General features: G+C 38.0%; 1 protein-coding gene across 2 annotated transcripts; it reads left to right on the plus strand.

Annotated features, from left to right (window-relative positions):
- The first annotated feature begins 532 nt into the window (after window positions 1–532).
- Window positions 533–26,138, plus strand: LOC134537551 (uncharacterized). Of its 2 annotated transcripts, none has more exons than XM_063378113.1 (14): window positions 533–1,008; window positions 2,238–2,509; window positions 3,063–3,177; window positions 3,849–4,135; window positions 15,652–15,790; window positions 16,957–17,243; window positions 18,894–18,957; window positions 19,258–19,532; window positions 20,104–20,239; window positions 21,282–21,568; window positions 22,486–22,621; window positions 23,634–23,917; window positions 24,511–24,667; window positions 25,840–26,138. In XM_063378113.1, the coding sequence occupies exons 1-14, from the start codon at window positions 828–830 to the stop codon at window positions 26,067–26,069; spliced, it is 2,850 nt and encodes a 949-aa protein (XP_063234183.1). In that variant the 5' UTR covers window positions 533–827; the 3' UTR covers window positions 26,070–26,138. The 2 variants fall into 2 exon arrangements, with proteins under 2 accessions (XP_063234183.1, XP_063234182.1); XM_063378112.1 differs by having other exon boundaries at window positions 703–1,008; window positions 15,652–15,784.

Genomic DNA, 26,138 nt, shown 5'->3' on the forward strand with positions numbered 1-26,138 from the left:
CTGCGACGGATCCGCCAGGCTGCGGCAGGCTCTCAAAACTACAATAAAAGTGGCTCGTGGAACTGTTAACATCGAGTTATCCTTGGAACCGCCTACCATTCTTCCTCCTCACCTCACTACCCTCCAGGTCCCGTATTTCCTGGTCCCGGCCACGTTGGCCTGGACCCACACCTCACCGACGAGAGCAGAACGGGCACAACAGGACAATTACGTAAACGGGGAATCAGGGACCAGAAGCCGAGGGACGTCATTGTATTAAATATATATATATTTTTCTATTTTTTAAACATGGTCTATTTAACTGTGGTGAGGGACAGCTCCCACGTGAGCCACATCCACAAAGTGCTAATAAATGTTTTAAGTAAAATTTAATGTCTAAACATATTACAATTTACTTAGTAAATTATCAACATGGGAAACTACTGACATAAGGTATCTTGATTCTTGCGGCCTTAATTTGAGGGTGTTTTCCGCCAGCGGGGATTGGTACTGACAGGGAGGAGATGGGCTTTACTATCATTGGTGGTACGACGTATTTGTCTGTGTGTAGTCTGAAACAATTTGATTTATATAACCAAGTACTTTGGGTTTCTATGCGGTGGCTTCAAAAGAAATATTTTATTTGACTTTATTTACTTTTAGTCTTAGGAATATTTAACTATCACTTTTTCATCCAATGTTTCCAATATACCTTAGGCGATTTTCATGTAATTCCTTGTGTTTTATCTATGGTGTAAATATTGAATTTGTTATCCATTAAATGATTTGTTTGTTTTTATTTAATAATAGGTGTATTTTTTTAGTATTGAGTCTAAACGTTGTTCTAAATGGAAGATGCTGATAGTGCAGAAGTTCCAAGAATCGAACAAGTTTGTTCAATATTTAAAGCAGCGATTAAACTCCTTGAGGGTGACACTGACGAGATAGAGGAAGATTTCGTGACAGATAATGCTGAATACTTGGGACAATCGGCCGGTTCCCTGTTGATGCAAGAATCCGTCGCTCAAGGTACAGTATTGTTCAGAGTTGTTTTGGAGTGAAAGGGCTTTCCTGAAAAAAGAAAAATATATATATATAGTTTCATTTTGAGGTTAAGTTATATTCGAATCAGAAATACCGACGCAACGGTAAATGAAAGCACTATATCTTCTAAGAGGATCACTAAGGCGAAAATTAATATTTGAGATTTTGAGCAACATTTAAAAATAATATCAATAAAAAAAGGATCATTAAACATGGCAGTCCTGAAACATTAATTTGGGTGATTATCATTAAGAAAGAGTATTAAATTAACTAGTGCTGTAACGGGAGATAGTTATAGTCAGTCGGCGGGTTGTCTTGCCCACCCAGGTGTGACCTTCAACTCTAGTCTCATATTTTTCCACAAACTTTCCAAGCCATCCTTTAGTGGCAGTGAAACTGATGTTACTGTCCAGATATTTACATTTTAATTTTTCAAAAATTTAAGTGATTATTTGTGTATCACTGCTTGGTTCACATCAATCCTGTCAGGCCCTTGATTTTTTTTCCTTGCACTATTTATTCAACAACCTTTTCCATGTGAATCATCTGTTCATTTCTGTTCTAGTATGTAAAGTCAAATATATTCCCGCTAGTACAACCAACAGCATAAGACATATATAAATGTTTATATGGTCTTTATTTTGTACATTCCCTTTATTTGGCATTGATTTGCGAAAAAGTGTGTCTCCCAGAAAACTAACATATTTTCCTACCATAAGATAAAACGACAGCTATCATTTTGCACAGAGAAGCTCTGAAACAATAGTTTCTTTGTAATAAAAATAAACATTAAATTGTTTAATAGACAATGTTTTGTGGAAGATTATAGGAGGGTAGGTAGATTTAATATAATTCAAATTTAATGCAGGTAGTCATATTGCTTGTCTCCACCAAAGTGATCTAGTCCTGAATGTTTCATAATTTAAATGTGGTAGACTTTGCCTTGAATCAGTGGGTTTTCTTTTATAACTGCAATTTCCTTGACCATTGCATTCAAGTGACCTGAACGTCAATATTGTGAGTTAATCGGCTCACATGGTCCACTCTATTTCTTGCATGTATGCATTTACTGACGTTGGTTTTTTATTTTATTGTACATAGTTTATTCTCACTTTTGTGCTCAGGAGAGATGCTCACGTGTAAGATATTTTGCAAATATTTGCATAATCTTTTGAGTTACAAGACTTAGTAATGTGTGTGTATTTGTTTGTCAGATTCCTGTAACTTTATCCAAAAGTTTGTGTGGCCGCATGAAGGCGTACTTCTGCTGTTGGAGGAGTACAGAAGGGTGGAGTATGAATTTAATTCGAGGAGAAAGCGACATGGCACAATCTGGGAAGAAATGGCTGCGGCCATCCGTGGGCGAAGCGACCTAAATGTGACGGGACTCCAGTGTCAACAGAAAATAAGCAGCTTGAAACGAACTTACGCAAACATAAAAGAGAATTTTTCGAGCTACGAGGCTGATGAATGGCCATATTTTGCAGTAAGTAACAGTCATCAATAAAAACTTAACTGCCTATATCTATTAGGCCTATAGCTTGTGTGTCATCCTTAGATAGCAGTGTGTGTTTCAATGGGCATTTACGCTCTTTGTCCAATGCAAATTTCGGTCGTTAGCACTGTCCTTGTTTTGGTGTACACTGTTGCCAGATGGACACCAGAGAACACAAACGTTTTAGATATGGCTTTGTAACGTAATGGAAATTTTTTTTTAGTGTATCTTAAACATATTTTGTAAAGTAAAATTTGAAAACAGAATTTTGGAAATATATTTTGTTGATGTATTTCATCAAGAGCATCATCTGATAATCAAGGCCATTCATTTTTTTGTGAAAAGATTTCCAGACCATCTGTGTTTTAAAAATTTCATAGCATTGTCTGTGTTTTATGATTGGCTGGGTTTATTTCAGGCATAGGTCTACTGTACAATGCGGAAGCAAATGTGTCCTAAACTGTACCTGGTGGTAGTTTGTATTAAAGTAGCAATGTTTTATTTGAACCGAGCCGTGTCTGACAAGTGATTGTTTGCCATGCAGGCAGTGGAGGAGCTATTTGGAAACAAAGATCGGGCAATACCTACAGTCGTCCCCCACTACACAGGCATCGAAGGACCGTACAGTGATGAGGATGGCAGTAACAATCCAGACACAGGTAGATATTATGTTGAATTTAGTTTTTTTTCTAACAAAATACAATAAAATTATGTACACACACTGCAATGTACAGGCCACATTGAAACATGTTCAAATATTTTTTTTTTGCACAAAAGTAAACTGTTTTAAAAAGGATTTGTGGTATTGGCGGTACTAACCAATATGCTTTTCGTTTGTGAAATCAGGCTGCTGTCATTATGTGTACTTGTGAGGTTTTACTATTTGGTTATTGTTATATTGTTGTGAATGAACGTAAAATAAGTTTGTGGACTTGCTACTATATTAAACCTAATAGCGCAAGATGCATGGCACCCAGACTAAGCAAAAATTATTTATTGAGACGTACTTCTGGACATTTTAAGAAAAAAAAATTTTTTTTGACATTAATACTGCTTGTTAACAATGTTTCTATAATATTCAGATGTATAAATTTCGAATGGCTTATTTAATAGTGTTTGCTTTACAAAATTTCATGATGAATGAATGGCCTTTTTCAGTTTGTCTATTGATAGTGCATTCAAAGTGTGGTTTTTCAAAAATGTCCTAGGATTATACTGTAAACTGATTATACCATTTAAATTTTTTTCATATGGTGTTTGCTGAACGTTGAAAGTAAAAACTTTGTGTAAATTTTTTTGTTGACTTAATTACTATCATTCTTGATTACAGGTGCAAGTGATGGGGATAAAAAACTTTTTTTCGTGTGGCCCCACGAAGGGGTTCTGTCCCTCTTGCAGCGCTATAAAGAGGTGGAATACGAGTTTTACGTGGGGAGGAAACGGCACAACAAAATCTGGGACGAGATTGCGGAAGCTATACACACTGATCACAGGCACATCAGGGTGACCGGCATCCAGTGTCAGCAGAAGATAAGTGGCATGAAGCGCACGTACTGGGGCATTAAAGAAACTCATCCTTGCCCCAGTCCTGAAACTGTCCCCTGGCCGTATTACTTCGTGAGTAAGCTATAACTACTTTGGAGCAGGATCATACGCTAAATTTTCCTTCATGTTCTTGGATCACTAAGCATGTTCTTGGATCGCTAAGGTTTCCAACAAATTGTTAGAGAAAATGATCATCAATTGCAAGTGGTTTGCATGCTACGCGCTGTAATCTCGAAGATACTGTCATGCTTTGTCATCATGTAAATAATTGTGCAATGTAAACCTTTTAATGAGTGATATAAATTTAATCATGTAGCTCTATTGATTTTTCCTATTTATTGTACTGCAACATGTTTGTTTTGACAGTTTAATTATTTATTATTATTTACGATTTATTTTATTTTTGTTTGCTCTATGTATAATATCATTTATTTTCAGAAACGGCAATATTTGGTTATGTATGTCTATGGAAAAGTGATTCTTTGGATTTTTACCGGACTATTTGAACGAGGTATTGTTGATACCCCTCTAAGGACTAATGGACTTGAAAACTGTAAACGGTAAAATTAACGCCGTAATTTTATTATGTAAATTATTAATTTTAATATTTATGTATTTGAATTTTAAGTGAAATTTTGTTATCCGCGCAATTGTTGCGTTCGGAGTTTACGTTTTCGGTAAGAAATTAGGTAACTGAAACGGTCCTTTTGGCCAATCACGGGCCACCATTTAAAAGTGAGTCTTACTGGTTATTTTGAGGAAACTAGTAAGAAAGAGAGTTCTACAATGGCCAGCTGAATGAGCGGCAACTTCGTGACGTCGGCGAATTTAAATCCTGAAAATTAGCTATCTAGCATCAGGCATCCCGGATAGTGGATGATAATTATGAACCATTAGGGAGTTCAGAACATTTAAATAGGATTTATCTAAAAAGATAAATATCATAGGAGTGATTAACGTGAGTAATAAAAGTGCCCAGATTTTTTGTGCCCTAATCTTATGCACGAATCACGAAACTCCCGTTTTTACGTCACATCGTCGCCGAAACTTATTATAAACATTGATTTCATGAATTAAATTGACTTTATAGAGGATTTAAATAATACTTGGACATAAATTTTACGAATTTACACATTAATTAACAGACTCAGTGGTCCTATAGATGAGAGGCTCTGAGCTCTGCCGATGATTTTGAACCTATCTAGCCGAGGTAAATTGATTTAAGTTCCCTAAAAAAAAAAAAACATTAATTAAAAACTGTGTAGTGTCAACGAACCCGAATTAAGACTTTTGAAAATATTTAAATGTGCGCAACATAACTCCTGGTAATTGAACTTTTATTGAATTACTATGATGTCACCGTTAAGTTAGGTTGTTGTTTTGGATATGAATAATAATTAAATATATTAATAAGATTGAAATCTTTTAAATCGTTTTTACATTGGAAATAAAATAATTCTATATTTAATATTCACAGTGTTGTGTTGTGTTATTTGTAATTCCACCTACTCCAGTGTGTATTTATGTATGTTCCATATCAATCAAATAACACCTAACTGTGACTTACCTTATGTCAACATTACCAGTGAAGAGTCACACAATTTAAGAAATCTAATTTATTACACAGTTTTATTCAGCCCAACGTTTAAGTGTGTGTGTGGAGCCTACTAAGCAGCACGAAAGTAGCTCTACATATTTAATTGGCTACCCTAGCGGGGCCTAAACAACTAAGAAGGTTCCCGCACATATTTATTTGGCACTCCAAGTGGGGCCTATACATATATCAACATAGCAAGTGTGTGCGTGAGGGAAAAGAGCTGCACATATTTATTTGGAGCCCATACGGTGGGGCCGATTTTGAGGTTAAGGGACACCTCAACAATTTTTTTGTGTAAATTCTGTACCATCCGAGTACTGTGTGCAAGTGCACTATTTGTGTAACGCATTATTTTTTTCAATTACTTCCTTGCACACCACTATGGCCGACGAACAAAACAAATACTTTCTTAGAGAAAGATCACGAAGTGTAGGGGAGGAGTATGCTACTGCACAAACCTCAAGCAGTGAGTCGAATCCTTCATCATCTGCAGGGAATTCGCCTGTAGTCACCTGTGAGGAAAGGTTAGGGCGGCTCACATCTCCCCTAATCATGGAGCAGGAAAACATAAATGACACTGTCCTACACACAATTGCACCCCAGGATAGCACTCCTACTCCACCACCAGTGACACTAGAGTCACTGATGCAGATCTTGCTGCAGACAAATGCTCAGATGAAGCAGAACGACTCTAAATTGGAAAAAAACAACACCGTTCTCACTGAAAAACTAGAGCAAAACAACACTGCTCTCACTGAAAAACTAGAGCAAAATAACATCAATCTCACGGCTGAGTTGAGGGCTGGATTGGAACAGACCAATGCTGCCATGGAACAGAACAATGCCAGCCTAAGGAATCTCGAGCACAGCATCGAGGTTAGACTCTTGCAACAACATGAGGAGATTCAGCAGATAGCCGAACAGGTCTCCCAATACAACAGCAGGGTAGATGGGTTGGAATCCCACGTCACGTCCCTGAGGAACATGATGGCCAACGAGCATCGAGGACAGGCCAACGCCAGGGAAGAGGTGCGTGAGCACATCCAGCACCTGGAGAGTAGGCTTGGTGACATCGAGGTGGCCACAGCTACGCTGAGGGACAGGTTTGAAAATCTATCTGTCCAACCGAGCCCTACAGCTGCATCAGCTGGTAGTATAGGCCAGGCCCAGGCAAGCGAGTGCCATGGACCTACTGTTCCAACACTGCCCACCACAAGCAAGCAACAGGGCGGCACCGAGTGCTACACTGAGCACCTGCCCCAGGAACCGTCACGTGTCACCCCCATCACTCATCGGCCAAGTAGCAGGACGTTTGTAAACACGTCGAGTATGGACCCTGCTACTCTGATCCACCACCCGGCCAAGCATTGGGCAGAGGCCATGCCCACGTTTTCAGGAAGGGTTACCGAGAACCCTATACGGTTCTTGAAGCGCTTTGAGGAATATGCGGCCACGTTCAATCTCAGCGAGGCTGAGGTACTAAAATGCCTCAACAGTGCGTTGAAAGGGCAGGCTTTCTACTGGTGGGAAATGCTGAGTGCAACCACCAGTAGCTACAATCACTTCCAGGCCATGTTCCGCCAGCAGTATTGGAGTCTGCGCATTCAGAGCAATCTGCGTGCCCAGCTCCATACTGAGAGGTATGACCCCAGGAAGGGCACAACGCTGGAAGCCCACCTCTCAACAATGTTTGAGAAAACTAGATACCTCGACTTGCCCATGACGGACGAGGAGTTCGTAGCGGCAATACTCACTCAGTTGCCGCTGCGCTACCAAAAGCAGTTGTCCGGCCTGACGTACCGAGACGTCACAGAGTTCAGAGAGAGGCTCCTGAACTACGACAAGCTGGAGAAAATGGACAGGACGCCAGCACCCAAGGAGGACCACGAGAGGGTACCCCAGCAGAACCGCCAGCCACCCCTGAATAACTATTGGCAAAACAGGGACAACAAGCCAAGGGACAACCGTCAGGCAGCTGTCCACACTATGACGTGGCAACCCAAGGGCAGAGAGCAAAGCTCATATGGCCGGTACGCTATGAGCCAACGCAAAGGCCCCTACAACAAGAGGAAGACCTGGTGGTCAAATACGAGGAACTATCATAGCGACGAAGAGATGTACCAGCGCAAGAGGAAGGACGACCGCAACGACAACCGCCGCCGCTCCTACTCGCCTGAAGTACGGCCTCCCAGGGAGTCCCGTGACCGACGCCCAAGATCCTCGTCTGAAGACGAGAGAGAGTACGCGAGGAAGTACCGCAAGACGGAGGAACCTCGATACCAGGGCCGGCACGAAGAAACCCGAATGCCACCCCACCATTATTCCCCCCAGACGACAGAGAATCATGGCGGCCAAGCCCATAATAGCCAGTTCTCTGGAAACAAGCAACGCTACCAGAACGCGACATTTCCACCACCATTCCAGGCGCAGCATCCAGGACATCAAGCTGCATACTACCAGAGAGGGGAAGTGAACCCGGTAGCAGCCGAGTTCAAGGCTGCAGTGTCCAGCGTCGCAGGACCAAGTAATTGGAACCACAAAGAACAACAACAACGTGTTCCAGGTGGACGTGCCAACCAGGGCACGTTAAACTAGAACGGGTTTCAGTTGGATCGCCCCGAACAGAAACCCACTATTCAGGCTCAGGGGTACATAACGACAAAACTCCAATTTACAGCTGCATCAGCTACGATAAATTTATATGCACTGTTATGCTAAGAGAAAGTGAAAGGGACTTTCTCTATAATGAAAATGATGAAAATAGGGTTCATCAAGTTTGTACAGTTTGTCCACATGTGACATTAAAAATTGAAGAATGCAACGTGGATGCATTAATTGACAGTGGCGCTGAAGTCACGTGTATCAGTGAGGAGTTGGTGAACTACCTCGAGCATCAGGGCATCATACTACCCAAGATACCAGTACCAGCACTCAAGATAATTGGAGTGACATCAAGGGCAAGCCCTATTGTAAACAGACAGGTACTGATAACAGTACACGGCCTAGGCAGACCGAAAGACATGACTGCACTAGTTGTGAAAGGCCTAGCAAAACCGCTAATAATAGGCACCGACTTTCTATCACAATTTGGTGTAGTGATAGATTTTAAACTATGTAAAATTCATTCAAATGACTGTGAAACTCCAGTCACACTCACAGGCAAGTGGCATGTGAGGGAAAGTTTTGTGGGAATATTGTACAGTGAACCTATACATAGGCACATATACAATGCACAGGCAAGTGTATTGGCCTAACATGTCACGCTATGTAAGTAAGGTCACAAGTGCCTGTGACCTATGTCAGAAGGTGAAACCATCTGGACAACACCTGCATGGAGAGTTGCAGCCCATCATTCCAACAGCACCATTGGAATTATTATCAGTTGATTTATTTGGCCCCCTACCACAGTCAAAGGGAGGTGTTAAGTATGTTTTTGTGATGCAAGATGTTTTCACAAAATTCACCAAATTATATGCAATTGTGAACCCAACTGCAAAAGCAGTTATGCAAAAATTAAAAACTTTCGTTGAAGAAATTGGTTTACCTAAAGTGGTATTGTCAGACAGAGGTACCCAGTTTACCAGTGATTTGTGGCAAACAGGAGTCAGGAAATTAGGTGCAATACCTACAACCATCAGTGTACGGCATCCACAAAGTAACCCTGTGGAAAGACTCATGAAGTCAATAGGGAGTCTGTTACGTACGCTATGCCATAACTCGCAGCAATCATGGCGAGATAAGTTGCCATATGTAGAGTGCATTATTAACCATACTGTACATGGGTCTATTGGAGTTACCCCTGGAGAAGCCATGAGCCTGAATAGATCGGCGGCGATCAACCCGAAGTATTTACCCCGATGTGAACAAACCCCTAATGAAGAAAAACTACCTACAGGAGAAGAGGTAGAAGCTCTAGTGAAGAGGAAGTTGACAGCAGAAGCTGACATCAGACGCAGGAGGAAACCAGCATCAAAATTGGCAAAATTTAAAATTGGAGACCAGGTACTGAAGAAAACAACTCCAGTAAGCAAGGCCTGGGAACATGTAACCAAGAAATTGTTTTTGTTATTTGAAGGTCCTTATGTCATCACAGACATAGTACAAGAGAATTGCTATGCACTAGCAGAGCCAGCAACAGGCCGACCAGTAGGCCGTTATAATATAACGCAGCTAAGGGAATACAAGAGCCCTACTACTATGTAAGCAGTACCGACCTAAGCTGCGAATGCCTCGTGATGGTACAAGGTGTAGTACCATAAACAGCTGAGAGCAGTCTAAGTGTAAGTTTCAGACCAAGGATCTGAACTGTACAGAGGAGTAAGTGTATGTCACTGTGATTATGTGATCTAGTACGCCATGTGAGGCGTAGTGCAGCCACTGTAATTTGTAATGTTAAGCGGAGGTGTAATTCCCGCTTGTTTCTGTGTAAAGGTGAAGTAAAATGCCACCTATGCAGATATTTACCCTGTGGTTATGCGGAAGTGTAATTCCCGCTATATTGCTGTATTTGAGGTGAAGTGAAATGCCACCCATACAGATGTTATTGTAGCCTGTGAAGCTACCTGTGTACAATGTGTATTGTATTTATGTATCAGTTGGCTTGCACAATTCCTCGTATGAGTATGAACTCAAATGTCACTAAGACATATATATACAACATTAGACTAGCCTATACCTATGTGAAGCTGTATGTACTGTGTACTAACAAACGAGAAGAAATTAAGCTTATTTAGTGTCGATGTAACTAGGTGGTATGATACCCCATCCTGCTGTGTAGACATATATAAACACTGGCATGCAAAGCATCTCTAAAAGCACATAACCCTTTGCAACTACAAGCAGAGTAATATTATGCAGGTTACCTTGATTTAATGATGATGCTGAGTAATCCAATAGGCGTCGTTATGTTGATGATGAAAAATAGAAAATCACTAAATTTTCTAATATTTATAGAAGAACTCACTAAGATTTTAAAACTTCACTATTTTATTACCATTTCTGGGATGAATTTAGGGAAAAGAATGATCTTTAGGATTGCATTCTACCCAGAATGCAGGTTAGAAAAGTATGCACTCATTTCGCATACAAATCCAATCAGATTTAGCTGAAATATTTAGTTTATTAAACTTTGGATGTCAAGGCATTGATATTTTATGAAATGAAAACACTGAAATTTGAAATCGATGATTTTTAAGAATTTATTGGGAGAAGCCCCTATACGAGAAAATTACGTCGTCTCAACACTATTCACTCGCATCACTGTCATAGTTGCTTGAATAGTATTCTTCGAATGATGTGAAGAATAGCGAAGAATGTGGATCTGAAAAACTCAGGATCTAAGCCCTTTGTCACGAGAAGTGAAGATACTCCGGCAAACAAGTGTCCACAAGCAACTTCGCCTAACAGAAGTTATAAAATTGAAGAAGCAAGAAAATTTTCTTAAAAAGAAATGAAAAAGATATTGAACATGTGATACCCTATGTTGAAAGCTATCCTGATACAGCATGTTTGTGAAACAGCTGATTTGTAAAAGGAACCTTAGCTACACTGAAGCCAGGAGCCTCAGTAGATTACAAGACTCATGTGTTACTGATAGTAACCAAGATGAGATGAAATGTGAACATTATTCAACCCAGCGAGACCGCTACGGGATGAAAACACAGTAATGGAAGATGAGAGGAGGAAGATAAAGCCTCTACAGCTGTTGAGCTGAGCACAGCAGACTGAAATTGAAAAAGTTACTAAGTTGGTAATTGTGTAAACCAACGACTTCTCTGTATAGGAGAAGATAATGTAAACAATGTGTAAAAATGCTATGAAATTTTGATTGTATAACTTGTAAACATAATGAAAGGTTAATGGTATGTTATGTAAATGTTATTATATATATATAGTTATATATAAATGTTATATTATATGATCAATTGCTAGTATGTACTATGTAAACATAACAATGAACTATTAATTGTCAGTATGTACATGATATGATATATATTCTTGGATGAAATGTTAACAAGTGTGATGAAATGCAAATGTAAATTGCAAGCTAAATATACTATAGTTAAATGCAAATATTTTTAATAATGAAATGTAAACATGTAAGTTACAAACATTGAGTAATGAATATAAATTATGTTAGCTATCAATATGTTATAATGAAAAGCAAAACATGTGATGTTTGATATTCAATAATGATACGCTATAATGAAATGTTGTGGTGAAATGTATGAAATCTCATGAAATGAGAACACAAACAAGCAAATGCACTGTGATGCATACTAATCAAGTACGAACTAACAATGTGATATGTTAGTAGCAAGCAAAGTGCTAATATTGAATTTAATGGATATTGATAACCAGGCATTGTTATGCAAGAATTGAGATTTAATAATTAATAGTATTTATTTTTTTTTTTTCTAACAATGATGTTAATAATGAGAATGTTATATGTTAAGCTAGGAATTTTAAGGTTAATTTAAGATTTTTTTGTTTTAACGGTGACGTCATAGTGTTCCGCGACAAGTACACAAGTTGTATTGCCTGCAGACACTTGTATTTGCAAGAGTACAAGTACGCACATAGTGATTAAGTTATTCGGTTAAGACCCGGACACCTATACTTAAGTCAGGTGCGAAGGTTACACCAGAGTGAGCTAGACATAGTGCGGTTCGCAACGATTGTGTACCTAACAGTGATGGGAATAGACGAGTGCTTCCTTGTGGGAAGTGGTGACCTCGCCCCACGCAATCAGCACCGCAGACGCCACGACGCCGTCTCGCGCGTAGTCGTGAGGCAGGGCGGCTGGATGCTGCCACATCAGCAGTTGATGACGTCAGCTGCAGTGCCAGATGCCGTGCTGTCTGGTACAGCATCATCGCCCCACGCCAGACCCCGTCGACGCGTGGTGAACCAGGCCAGGTTTGTTGGTCGTTTTGAGGACAGGCGCCGTCTCGACGCCGCTGTCCGCTGCAGGAAGGAGGAGTCGCAGCCAGGATGCAGTCATCACCGCAGGTGGACGTTGACCCACTGCCGTGACGTGACCTGGAGAACGTCCTATTGTTGACTCACGTGTACATTGCACCCCTTCGAATCCCTTTAGTGAATCATACTCACAGTAAGTAAGTCCTCCCGAGTCCTTCTCAACAGGAGCGGCTCAAGGCAGAAGCTGTCGGAGAGCAGCAGCAGTTCCAGCCTTCGAAGATTTTGCACTGCAAAATCCGTGAACTTCTTCGCGCAGGTCTGTTAGCAGCGACGACCCGATAAAAAGTGTTTAAAAAGGCGCGATTTTCAGGCGCGCAACGGTAAAAAACGAATCGAGGAGAGGTAGTCTCTCTCAAGTTGTTTTTTTTGTTTGTCGTTTGGCGCGCGCGTTGCTAGGCAACGAAGAGTGTTGTGTATTGTGCGACGGAGAAAGAGAAGTGCCAATCACATTGCACCGTTTTGAACAGGTCAAAGAGCACTGTTCAATGTAATTGACAAGGGCGGCAAAATCTGTACTGCAACATGTTTGTTTTGACAGTTTAATTATTTATTATTATTTACGATTTATTTTATTTTTGTTTGCTCTATGTATAATATCATTTATTTTCAGAAACGGCAATATTTGGTTATGTATGTCTATGGAAAAGTGATTCTTTGGATTTTTACCGGACTATTTGAACGAGGTATTGTTGATACCCCTCTAAGGACTAATGGACTTGAAAACTGTAAACGGTAAAATTAACGCCGTAATTTTATTATGTAAATTATTAATTTTAATATTTATGTATTTGAATTTTAAGTGAAATTTTGTTATCCGCGCAATTGTTGCGTTCGGAGTTTACGTTTTCGGTAAGAAATTAGGTAACTGAAACGGTCCTTTTGGCCAATCACGGGCCACCATTTAAAAGTGAGTCTTACTGGTTATTTTGAGGAAACTAGTAAGAAAGAGAGTTCTACAATGGCCAGCTGAATGAGCGGCAACTTCGTGACGTCGGCGAATTTAAATCCTGAAAATTAGCTATCTAGCATCAGGCATCCCGGATAGTGGATGATAATTATGAACCATTAGGGAGTTCAGAACATTTAAATAGGATTTATCTAAAAAGATAAATATCATAGGAGTGATTAACGTGAGTAATAAAAGTGCCCAGATTTTTTGTGCCCTAATCTTATGCACGAATCACGAAACTCCCGTTTTTACGTCACATCGTCGCCGAAACTTATTATAAACATTGATTTCATGAATTAAATTGACTTTATAGAGGATTTAAATAATACTTGGACATAAATTTTACGAATTTACACATTAATTAACAGACTCAGTGGTCCTATAGATGAGAGGCTCTGAGCTCTGCCGATGATTTTGAACCTATCTAGCCGAGGTAAATTGATTTAAGTTCCCTAAAAAAAAAAAAACATTAATTAAAAACTGTGTAGTGTCAACGAACCCGAATTAAGACTTTTGAAAATATTTAAATGTGCGCAACATAACTCCTGGTAATTGAACTTTTATTGAATTACTATGATGTCACCGTTAAGTTAGGTTGTTGTTTTGGATATGAATAATAATTAAATATATTAATAAGATTGAAATCTTTTAAATCGTTTTTACATTGGAAATAAAATAATTCTATATTTAATATTCACAGTGTTGTGTTGTGTTATTTGTAATTCCACCTACTCCAGTGTGTATTTATGTATGTTCCATATCAATCAAATAACACCTAACTGTGACTTACCTTATGTCAACATTACCAGTGAAGAGTCACACAATTTAAGAAATCTAATTTATTACACAGTTTTATTCAGCCCAACGTTTAAGTGTGTGTGTGGAGCCTACTAAGCAGCACGAAAGTAGCTCTACATATTTAATTGGCTACCCTAGCGGGGCCTAAACAACTAAGAAGGTTCCCGCACATATTTATTTGGCACTCCAAGTGGGGCCTATACATATATCAACATAGCAAGTGTGTGCGTGAGGGAAAAGAGCTGCACATTATTAAACCTGGTTTATGCTTGAGTAGTGAAATTGGTTAACCAAAATCTCAAATAATACAAACTTGTGTCCGCTGTATTAGAATCACACACTAAACAAAATATTTGCAAAGTAAATCATGGTCAATACCATGTAGACCTACTCAGCAGAGCGAAACTTCCCAATAATGGAAATCTCTGGTTGGTAAAAAAATATTTTAGTTGAGAAGTGTCTGCTATCAAAACTATATTCAAGCTCAGAATTCGACTTGTTCTACTATTTATGCCACCTATCTGTTATAAAGGCATTTGCATATATACACTGGCAAGCGCTCTTCCCAAATTGTTTCAATAATGGTTTCAATGGAATCTAGACATCTATGCTAGACGATAGACAGACACTTGCTACTGGATTTTAATGTGCTGAGAAGGGTAAGGTGGCTTAATTGCTGACAGTGATGTAGCCTGATTGCATTGCATCCCTGATTGGGAGGGATGATTTGTGTCTGTTATTTATAGTAAGTACGTGTTCATTTCTTAGAGTGTCTGTCGATGGGAGGTTATTTCCCCATTTGAGCCAATGTTATTCTGGCGGTAAATTAAAAAAAAAAGTGTCCAGAGAATTTCATGATTTAAGTTTAATAACGTAAAACAGTTTTTGTAAAATTTTGTTGTGCATATTTTTGTAGGCTTGTCATGATCATTAGTATATGTGTATGCTGATGCCTTCATTATCTCTCCTACCTTCTCGGTCATGGACACTTTTTTTTATTGGGAATAGTTGGTGGTGTCCAGAAACTGTTACAGTGTATGTATTAAATGGTTTATTTTGAGAGCATATCAGTGGGAGAACTTGTTTGCATGGAATTTTTCACGTGATGTAACAAACATTTCTTCTAGTTGGCATGCATTTAGAGTGGTCATCTGCTCCACTCAAGCAGTGTAACTGCCGTTGGTGTTCAGCATTGGGAATGAATGATTTAGTGGGGCTGGAAACAGAAGGGACTAACGTGTGATGGAGTTTTGTGCTTCGTAGGCTGCTGATGAAATATTCAACAGAAAAACACCCATCGTCATTCCGGCTGCCGTGCGAAGCCCGGGCCCCGCACCATTCAGGAAACAGAAAGAGACCAGTTCGTCTTCACCTCTGGGCATTGAGGTCAATTCAGGCATGTGTAAGTTGTTGCTCTTAATGTTTGCCATTTTCATGTGGAGTGAATTGCCAGCTTCTCAGTTTGTGGTATTACGCACCTCAAAGTTTATAGGTAACCTAAAAAATTATTACTACACATTCTACTTTCATTCATTTACAATGTCATGATTAATTGATTATTCTAGTATGTCTAGGTAATCTCTGGGCTTGATTTATGTTTATCTTGTTAGATTTTTAATGCATTATAACAGTATGAAAGATAATGTTAGGTAAGAATGAATAAAGACAATAGGGGTAATGAGATAAGAATGGTGCACAGACAGTACGTGGATGTGAGGTAATGGGAGTTCCCCGAGAAACCGACTGTCTCATTGCAATGTCCATCACATTGGCTCCACTATGATTCGAACCCAGGTCCCTTTGGTGGGAGACGAGAGATCTGACCACTCAACCACTGTGGCCTCCCGTATTCCTAACGTATTATATTTTTGACAGTGCTACTGTATGGTGTGTTGTAGTATATTATTATAGGAGGTAAGCAAAGAAATGATCAGTTAAGTACCAGTTTTGGGTGAATTTTATTCGGAAAGTGCTCCACGTAGTATAATGATGTTATAATCTGTTTGTGCCTGATGATGGGAAAAGATGCTAGTTCTTGAAACATCGCAAACGTTTTGTCATAGGAAACGTACTGTGTTCGTTGGTGGTGGTGTCGTTGTTTTGTCATAATATCTGTTTATCTTCATCGTTGTGTTCATATATTTTCTGTGTTGTCCAGGTTTTTGCATTTACTGTTATTGTTGAACCTGTCTTGTTGTTAGCCCACTGTGTTCGTTTGTGCTCTTATTATTTTCTTTTTGACTAAATTCCTTCCACAGAATTTTTTTTAGTCTGATATTTAAGTTTAAATGTGTTCGTGTATGCTGTTGTCCATAATACCTGTTTAGGCTCATCGTTGGATTTATCGGTTTATCGTTGGTTTATGTTTTCATTTTTATTTCATAATTTGCATTCTTGATTTTTTCCATGACAAACTGTACAAAACTGCAATTGTGTATGTCCAAGAAATTTTATAAATTAAAATTTCCCATTGCATGAACCATTTAAACTCTGTAGGTATCTTATAAGAATTATATACTTTTTTCCCCCCAATTTTAAGGTATAATCAAGTTTTCTTTTTATTGATAGATACAAATGAGCCAAACAAAAAAAATGTGTTTTCCTGGCCCTACGATGGAGTGTTCATCCTGCTGGAGCAGTACAGGCAGATGGAACATCAGTTCTACACAACGAAGAAACGGCACAACAAGATTTGGGACGAGATTGCGGAAGCGGTGCAAGCAGCCGATTGTAACCTGAGGCCGACCGGTCTGCAGTGCCAGCAGAAGATAAGTGGCTTGAAGCGGACGTACATGACCATCAAGGAGAACCACCCGTGCCCCAATGCGGAGACTGTGACCTGGCCGTACTATACAGTGAGTATGTCAGCTGTGCTCTGATTAGGAGGAGGCGGGGATGGGAATGGTTGTGTGGTTTCAAACCTTTTTGCTTCTCGACAAGGTGTTCTTGGGGGGATTTCGACTTAAGGTACTTTTGAGGTTGATGGGTTGAAATGTGTTAGCTTTTGTTATGATTTGGAGGTTTTTTATTTCTGGTTAATGATTTCCTCTCCACCTTTATTTTGATATTTAAAATTTAAACTCATTATTTAATATGCATCATTGTAAGCCGTACTTCTTTATTAGTCCAGTAAATTGAGGCCGAGAAGTGGGTCGACAGCCTACAAATTCATAACGAGGTACAGTTTTCAGGATTCGCTTCTAGATACGTGTGGAACGAATCCTGAAAAAAGTCTCCTAAATTTTGATGTAAGATTCTATCCATAATGGCAGATCAACAGTGGCTGCTAAATAATTGTGCCTTTTTTTTTGTTGTTTTCCCTCATGTTGCTGTCAAAAGTGAACATTTTTCACTTCTGGGAAGACAATGTACGCAGCAAGGATGCCTGTTTGGATTAGTTGTGTAGGTTTCCGTAAAGAAAAAATAATAAATGCTCAGTGAAGTGATTTATTTGATGTCAAAATGGAACATTTTCATTGTTGTTTGATCCTCCTGTCCTATGGGGTTTCTACCTGTATATTTTCTTTGTTGATTGGTTCCTCTTTAGAACAAAGAAGGCAGATAAGAATATTAATTAGAAGGGTCGCCCCTGGTATGAATCTATAATTTGGGTCATAAAAATCAACATTTGCTGCTCTTCAACAAGAATAAGCTCCATGCTGAAGGCTTGAAAATTAGGCAAATGTAAACAAGCGTGTGACAACCCAAGTGTCCTAGAGCAGCCGGGCTCAGGCTGAGAGTGGTGGGGATGGCCTTGAGTGGACAAACCGATGTGGCACCTCTCCCCGTCACCTCCAGACATTTATACAAACTTTCTGGACAATCACGCAAAATGTTGTATTTTCTTGAATAAGCCTCGCACTCCTAATATTGAGACCATAAACAAAAGTATGAGTTGTTAAAAATAAGCCTCTTACCAAAAAAATGTTTCAAAACAGATCTCATAAATTTTGTTTTAATTTTTTATTAAAGTTGTATTTGAAATTGTTCATTATTATCTTCAATGTTTTATAATAAAGATAGCATTTTTGTCTCGGTATTGACATCTGTCAACACATTTTCTTGCAACAAGAACACTGTGTACATATGTGTATATGAGTATTTCTAAATTTCTATTAATCATTATGTAAATGGATGTACCAGATCGCAGACTGTAAAAATTTTATTCATGGAAACATTGTGTGTGTTACCATTTAAGGCTAAAGTGCCGTGAATGTAAAGTGTCTGCGACTGCAGTTGTTTCATTTTCTGCAGCGTACACAGACTCAACCCTGTGCGGCACGTCCATCGTCCGATAAATAAGAAATAACACTTTCATCTTGGAGCTTACTGGAACTTGTAATATGCCTTGATGCCAAGTTTATTGTAGACTGCATACCATGCTTTTCCAGCACACGGATCATGAATAACTGTGCGTGGCTTATTTGGATGAATGCAGTATGTAATTAATTTGATATGTAGTATATAAGAGTTGCATGTGTGTGTTATGTGATTCTGCTTTGCAGGCCATTGATGAAATATTCGGCCACAATGCCCAAGACAGTGATGATGGTATCAGTCTGAGACCATGTAAGTATTTGCTTTAGCTGGTCATTGTCTTTTTTTTTTTTTTTTTTTTAATAAATTGTTTTGTAACCAAACTCAAGTGATTAAAAGATCTGTATATCTAGTAATAACGAACTAAGTATTATCTATTTAATTTAGTTGATGTTTAACAAACAGGAATTTTGGCTCACCATTCAGAAGCTGTAACTACGGAGTCAACAGTTTGGACTTTGTTGCTTAAGGTTACCCAATAGTTGAGTGAAGGTGGGTATAAAACGATTGTTCATTGTAATGTCAATGTCGACGCACTTGCTTGCCGGGCAGACACCAGCGCGACCTCGAGGAGAAGTGCGTTTGCGTGGCCCCACGAGGGGGTGCGCCTCCTCCTGCAGAAGTTCAAGGAGGCCCAGCCGGAGTTCTTCTCGGGGGAGAAACGGCACTGCAAGATCTGGAAGAGCATCGCAGCAGCGATCCAAGCCAGCAGCGCCCTGAAGCCGACTGGCATGCAGTGCCAGCAGAAGATCAACAGCTTGAAGAGGACCTACGTTGCCGTGAAAGAGAATCGTTCGGGCACTGATGTATCCTGGCCGTACTTTCCGGTAAGTAAGTAAGTGAATATTGCCGTTGAAATAATAAAAATTTATTCATTCTTCATCTACAGGTTAATTTATACATCCTACTCTTAAGTTTTACCACATAATTTTAGCCCTATCAAAAAATATACATATTGATCTCAATTTTTATAGACGTATTGAGACAATAGTATATGTATATGTATTGAATTTATGGCCAGTTAAAATTTTTAAATTCACATCTATACAATAACACCTTAATTCAAAACTTATTTATTGTTTATAGTGTTAAATGGCTAAACTTTATGCTGAATATTTGATAAAATGTAACTTTGTCGTTGGAGAAGATTGTTTTATTTCCCATGTATTTTTAACTTTATACTTAAATAAAATAGTTTTTTTTTTCATAATTATTATAAAAAATTGCTGAAATTAATGGTAAGAAAATAATGATTAGACAACTGTGTTTTTTTTTTTTTTATGTTAATATTAATCACACTGAATTATTCAGAAATATTGCAAGCTTTCATTGTGTAACATGAGTTTTACTATTACTTACCACTGGGCTTAGTAGTTAGGTTACTGATCTGCTTTTCAGATTTTGGATGAGATATTTGGTGGCAAGACCAGTATGCCCGTTCTGGCTACCATTGCTTGCAGTGCAGGTCCTGAACTGCATAATAAAAGACATAACCATTCATCATCCAGCGATGATGGGAATAATGCAGAGACTGGTATGTATTTGTTCACGAGTCGTTATGTTTACTTACTTTATTAATGACTTTTGAGAGGATTTTATATGTGGTGTGGAAACATTATCTCAGCTCGCCAGGAATCTCTTTACATTCGTTTGTTAGCTGTAATATAATTTTTTTTAAAAGTGTGAGTACTTATGTACATATGTTTAAAACTATATTTATTTTGATTAAATACATGGAACAATTTTAAAATTGTTACAAACATGTTGTGAAGATAGCAAGGATAATGGGACTCTTCGGTAAATAGCACAAAGACTTATTAACCTCACCATCTATGAAACAAGTGTGTGGATTTCGTTTACTTTTAAAGTTTATTTGTGTACAGCATGATTAGCGTGATTACTGGCCAGTAATGGTAATATTCTAATGCAGTTTTCTTATAACAATTTAAACTCATATTTGTTGGGTGAAAGTTCTAATTTAATAAAGATAATTTCAAAATTGTTTTTTCCTTTTTTAGAAAAAAATGATAAAACGTATTATCTGAAAAAAGTGCTGAAATTAGTGTTTATCTTATGCCAATGAGGCATTAAGGGCTCCGCCTACCCGGGCACACATACAGTGCGCAGAGCTTCAGGAAAAACGTGATTACAAAACTACTCGAGACATCAGAGCGGGGTCTGCTTACGAAAAGCATTTAAGAGTTCGCTGAGGGCCAAAAAGTACTTTTGATTTCGGATTAAGTTTTTAAACTGTATTTATAGAAGAGTGAAAATGTCTAAAACGTGTATTTTCAGAGTAATTTTTAGACGTAAAACAACCATTACAGATTCTTGAAAGCACTTAAGGGACTTGCATTACACATTTATCTTCATTTCTCCGCAATATAATGTTACAGTCACCGCTCAAATTCTATAGTTGTCTTATGCACGACGAGAAGACTGCGTGCCAGTCCAGAGGCGACACCGCGCCAGAAGCACTTGCGAGCGTCGCGCTTATCATCCCGCCTCACTAACACACACACACCCCTGACGAGGCGGGCCCCTTAAGCATTAATGTATTAATATTGTGTGCACAGGTGCAGAGGACATGTACGAACGGCCGGTGTTCTACTGGTCCCCGGAAGGGGTGCTGGAGCTGCTGAAGCAGTACAAGGAGGTGGAGCAGGAGTTCCTGGCCGGCAACAAGCTGCACACGAAGCTGTGGGACCACGTCGCCGCGGCCGTGCGCGCACGCACCAGCCTGACCACCGTCACGGGCGTGCAGTGCCTGCAGAAGCTGTGCCGGCTCAAGAGGATATACAAGACCGTGCAGGAGAACAACCCCTGCGCCAGCGTCGCGACGGTCAGCTGGCCGTACTTCGCCGTGAGTGAACCAGCGTCCGCGTGGGCTCGTCACGTTCCCCGGTACCGTCGACCAGGCCCCTCCAACTCGAATAGGGCAACGATTTCCTTACTGAATAATTCCGAGGATTCGGTCTAACATGCTGCAAACGTTGTAATATAAAAAAATGACCATTATTTTAATAAAAATGTACTACAAAAAGTAAGCAAATGGTGTAATATTAATTAAAACCTGTACAACTTTGTTTAATTATTGTATTTTAATATAATTTAATAAAAAAAAATATCATGATGGTGGCAGCGATGACAAATCAATTTTTATTTATTTAGTGTGTTTAGCAGTTGGCACAATTGGGGTCCGTACTTCGGGTATGTTCGGCAAACAAATGAGCTCGATAAGATTCGCTCGTAATAACATTGAGTTACAACTCTTATCCTTTATATACTCTTTGCTGTTAATCGACACATTGTATTCTGCTACTTTGTTGGACTGGTTCTTTGGAAAATTCATAAAAAGCTATAGTATCATCAAATATCAAATTAAATGTTTATTATGTAACTAAAAGTGTGCATTAAATGATAAAATTTGATAAAAAAAAATTAAAAATTATTATTTAAAGCTATTGTTTGTTAAACGTGTGTTTTTCCATGGTATAATGCGTTACCTTCTGATTGCTTTTTATGGTAACTGAGGAAAATGAAATTAGCAGGTGTAATTTAGTCCATTATTTAATGGGTGAACACATTTCAAGAGAGAAAGGACACATTATTACTTTATTACTGCTGCTTCAGATGACAAATTATGTGAAACAGCATACTGTTTCGTTGGATTATGCCTGATTTACATTTAAATAAAATAGTTAATCATGACTACTATAAGTTTAATATGTACTGTAATGATAGCATACGAGATGCAAATTTTGAATTTGTGTTGGGTAGGTTATGGAAGAAATGTTTGGTGCAAAGTCCGAGTCTGCGGTTCCAGCGTTGGCTTCGAGTTCGGGCCCTGAACTCCCACACAATCTTATAAACGTAAATTACTCTGACACTGATGTCATCAACAGTTTGGCAAATTGTAAGCTCCTTTAAACTGACATGAGAAGTGCATGATAATTGATTTTAATTTTTTATCTAAACTATATATACAACAGTTAAAACATAATTTATTTTCATTTTCATATGCTCATGATTGTAGCCATTATTTTTACATTTTTTACATCCTATGTAACTGCACATATAGCACATCCCAAAAGTAGTAAAGCCATTTTATTTCTCTAAAAGGTAAAACATAGGCAGTTACGCAGCTAATTTAAAAAGAAAAAAAAAAAGAAAAAGAAGATAGTAGTACAAATGCCAGTCTAGGTATTAGGTACTAGGCTGACATTTGTGGAAAGCTACACTCAGAATAATTATATAGTTTTGTTAAGTTCATTTCTAGTCCATAATTATCTTATAATAGTAGTCTTTGGCTTTTTTTCTTTTATGTGCTTTATCCTTAATTTGGTATTTCTCTATTTATTCATTAAAAAGAATTAATTTTTAGTATGTATTATTATTTTTATTGCAAATGATTTACCAAACACATATTTACAGAAGCAAGCAAGCCATTCCTAAGTCGTAGGCAGCTTAAGGTTGAATTTCCTTACATTTTATTGATTCAAAAGTTTTTCTTTAGGTTCTGACTGCGGATACTTGCAGAGCAAAAATTTTAAATGTTGAGAAGTTATCTTTTTAATTCAAACATTTTGTATTTCGTGTTTTTTTTTTTTAAATATAAAAATGTAAAACAAAATTTGCTAGAGCAGTTTTCATATAAATAATGAAAAGTGTTCGCAATGCAATATTAATAGTTTTTTTTTTGTTTAGGTTTTAAAGCTGCTCAAAAACATTTGAATGGTTGTGTTTATTAAGTGTGGGACCTTAACCACTTAACAATTGTTCTTACAAAAAAATTTAATAAGTTGTAGTTGCCAATGTCATGACAGAACGTTTCTGCAGGATTTATAATGAATGTAATTATAATTATTGCTTTTCAGCTCATGTGTTTCACGTACTTTGATTTTGAATGCTATTTATTTAATTGACAGGTGCCAGTATAGAAAAGAAGAAAAACTCGTTCTCCTGGCCGTACAAAGCCACACTCCTGCTGTTGAAGCAGTACAACAAAGTAAAACACGAGTTTGTGTTGGGGAGGAAGCGTCACAATCAGATATGGGACGAGGTTGCCGTGGCAATACGTGCCGCCAGCACCTACAAAGTTACTGGTGTTCAGTGCCAGACAAAGTTTTGTGGCTTGAAGCGGACCTACATGACCATCAAAGAAAATCGCACCAACTTCAGTGCAGAGTGTGTTCCCTGGCCGTTCTTCTCGGTACGTGAATCCTCATGTCTGTATTTTATTACCATTGTGTGAGGAAACTTTCAGTGCTCCGTAAGGTTCATACGTAGTGTTAGATGCGGTAGTCCGATGGACTGAGTGCGGGTGTATCTTGCAGAAACACATGTTTATTTATCAAAGCATACATTTTCAATACTGTAATTAATACAGCGGCACCATGATGTTGCAGGAAAACTTCTGCTGTGCAAGTTGCTTGAAAGTTTTTGTCTTTTTGACTAACACCTTTCTGTTATAACTTATAAGTTATAAGTAACTCAAATATTAAAATTGACCACGTCATATGCATTGTCATAATATATGCTGGAAACTACAGTAAATTGATCCAAACACAGAGCATAATATCTTAAGAGGCTAGTCAAGGTTTTATTAAAGTCAGGAAAACTCAAGTTTATTTCTATTATTTTTCTGAAATTTAGGTACATGTTTTTCGTTCAGAAAATGAATTTGAACTAAACTTTTAGGCTGCTAACTTTCTGGCAGTTAACTTGATGCAAGCCAAATTTACTTAACCACACATAGAAAAAAAGGTATTTATTTTTGTGTTGTCTGATTGTGTTTCTTTGCAGGCCATGGATGATATATTTGGCAGCAAAGTTCAGTCAGGAGAAACAGACTATTCACTCAAATCGGGTTATTCTCTGCTGAGGAAACGAAAAAATTTCAGTTCATCACCTTCTAGTAATGATGATGAAGACGACGACGTTGGAAGCAATCCACGAGAATGTAAAATTTTTTAAATTGAATTTGATTATAAGAATTTGATTATAATGTATTGGTAGTATTTTAAGACAGACTGTAATTACTGCATTGGCGTGCGGAGAGGAAACTTTTGTGCTACCCATTTGTAGATAGAAAGCGTAAAACCATTTATATTGAACATTTAATCATTTTGGCAGCTTGATTGCATTTGGCAACAGCTGTCAGAGTACACATGTTGTTTTTAATGACTGGCTCAATCTCAGGGTAGTCACTGATGAGGAAAGAGAAGTATGGAGAGGTGGTTTGCCCTCAGTGAGCATACACCTCATCCTTGAATTTTATTTTTATATTTTTATTTCATTACGCCTGCTATTTTGGTACTGGTACTGTTTTGTACAGTTTGTGTTGGGCGTGAGAAGTAACTTGCAAATACGTTAGCACAGGTATGAAATTCAAGATTAAATAACCATACATAAATTGTAACTGCCCACCTCCAAAATTTGACTTTAGAGCTGTTTATTTATTTTAAAATTTACACTTTTTACCAATTTACAAATCAGACAAATTATTAAATTGGTAATTAGAAAAAAGGAAATTGTTTTGTTACAATTAATATAAATTTTTAAACTGACATAATGTGTAAAATGCTTGCAGTTTCAGTATGGTAGTATTTTATGTGATTCCAATACCTACAACCTATTATTTATAAGCATATCAATGTTGGCTTCTGGATTCAGCTCATAGCCCAAATTTCTTTAATCTTATGTTCTAATGGTTGTGTCTAGTTTTCTAGACTTACATGATTTTAATCAACTTTATTTGCTAAGACTCCGATACTGCACTAGTTCATACATAAATTATTTTATTTATTATGTGCTGTAGTATTGCATCAGACAGTTGAAACCTTGTTTTGTCTTTGTGTAGTGTTGTAATGTTATCTTGTAAGCTTTCTTTATGAGCCTTATTGCTCAAATTTATTTATTCCTTTAGCGTTGGTTTGTTTTGCAGTTGACCTTAATAGAAACATACCATTTTTGTAAAAATATGCTATTATAGCATGATTACTTTAGCATTTATGATCCCAGTTATAATTTTTTCTATATGAATATGATACATTAGAATAATATAAAAAGGTTTTCGCATGTATGCTACCAATTTAATCTACTCACTCCTTTTTTTTTTTTTAATATTTCCAGCACTTACAAAGAAAATAAAGGTACGTTTGCAACACACTGCAAAGGAAGATACTCCAGAAAATATGGAGTTGTTGAGGCGGGAACAAGAGCGGAATCGGCAGAAAAGGGAAGAAAGGAAGCATGAAATGGAAAAGATGAAAATGAAGCAGATACGTGCAATGCACGAAGAAAAAATTAACTTGCAAAGAGCAGCATTAGACATTTTAAAAGAAATACTTTCGAAGCAATAAGATAATATTTCTTAATTATTGTTTGTATATAGTTTTTTTACTAATAAATTTTGTTTCTGTAAAGTAAAA

This window comes from Bacillus rossius, chromosome 12, assembly GCF_032445375.1.
Source record: "Bacillus rossius redtenbacheri isolate Brsri chromosome 12, Brsri_v3, whole genome shotgun sequence".
In the NCBI taxonomy this organism is placed as follows: domain Eukaryota; kingdom Metazoa; phylum Arthropoda; class Insecta; order Phasmatodea; family Bacillidae; genus Bacillus; species Bacillus rossius.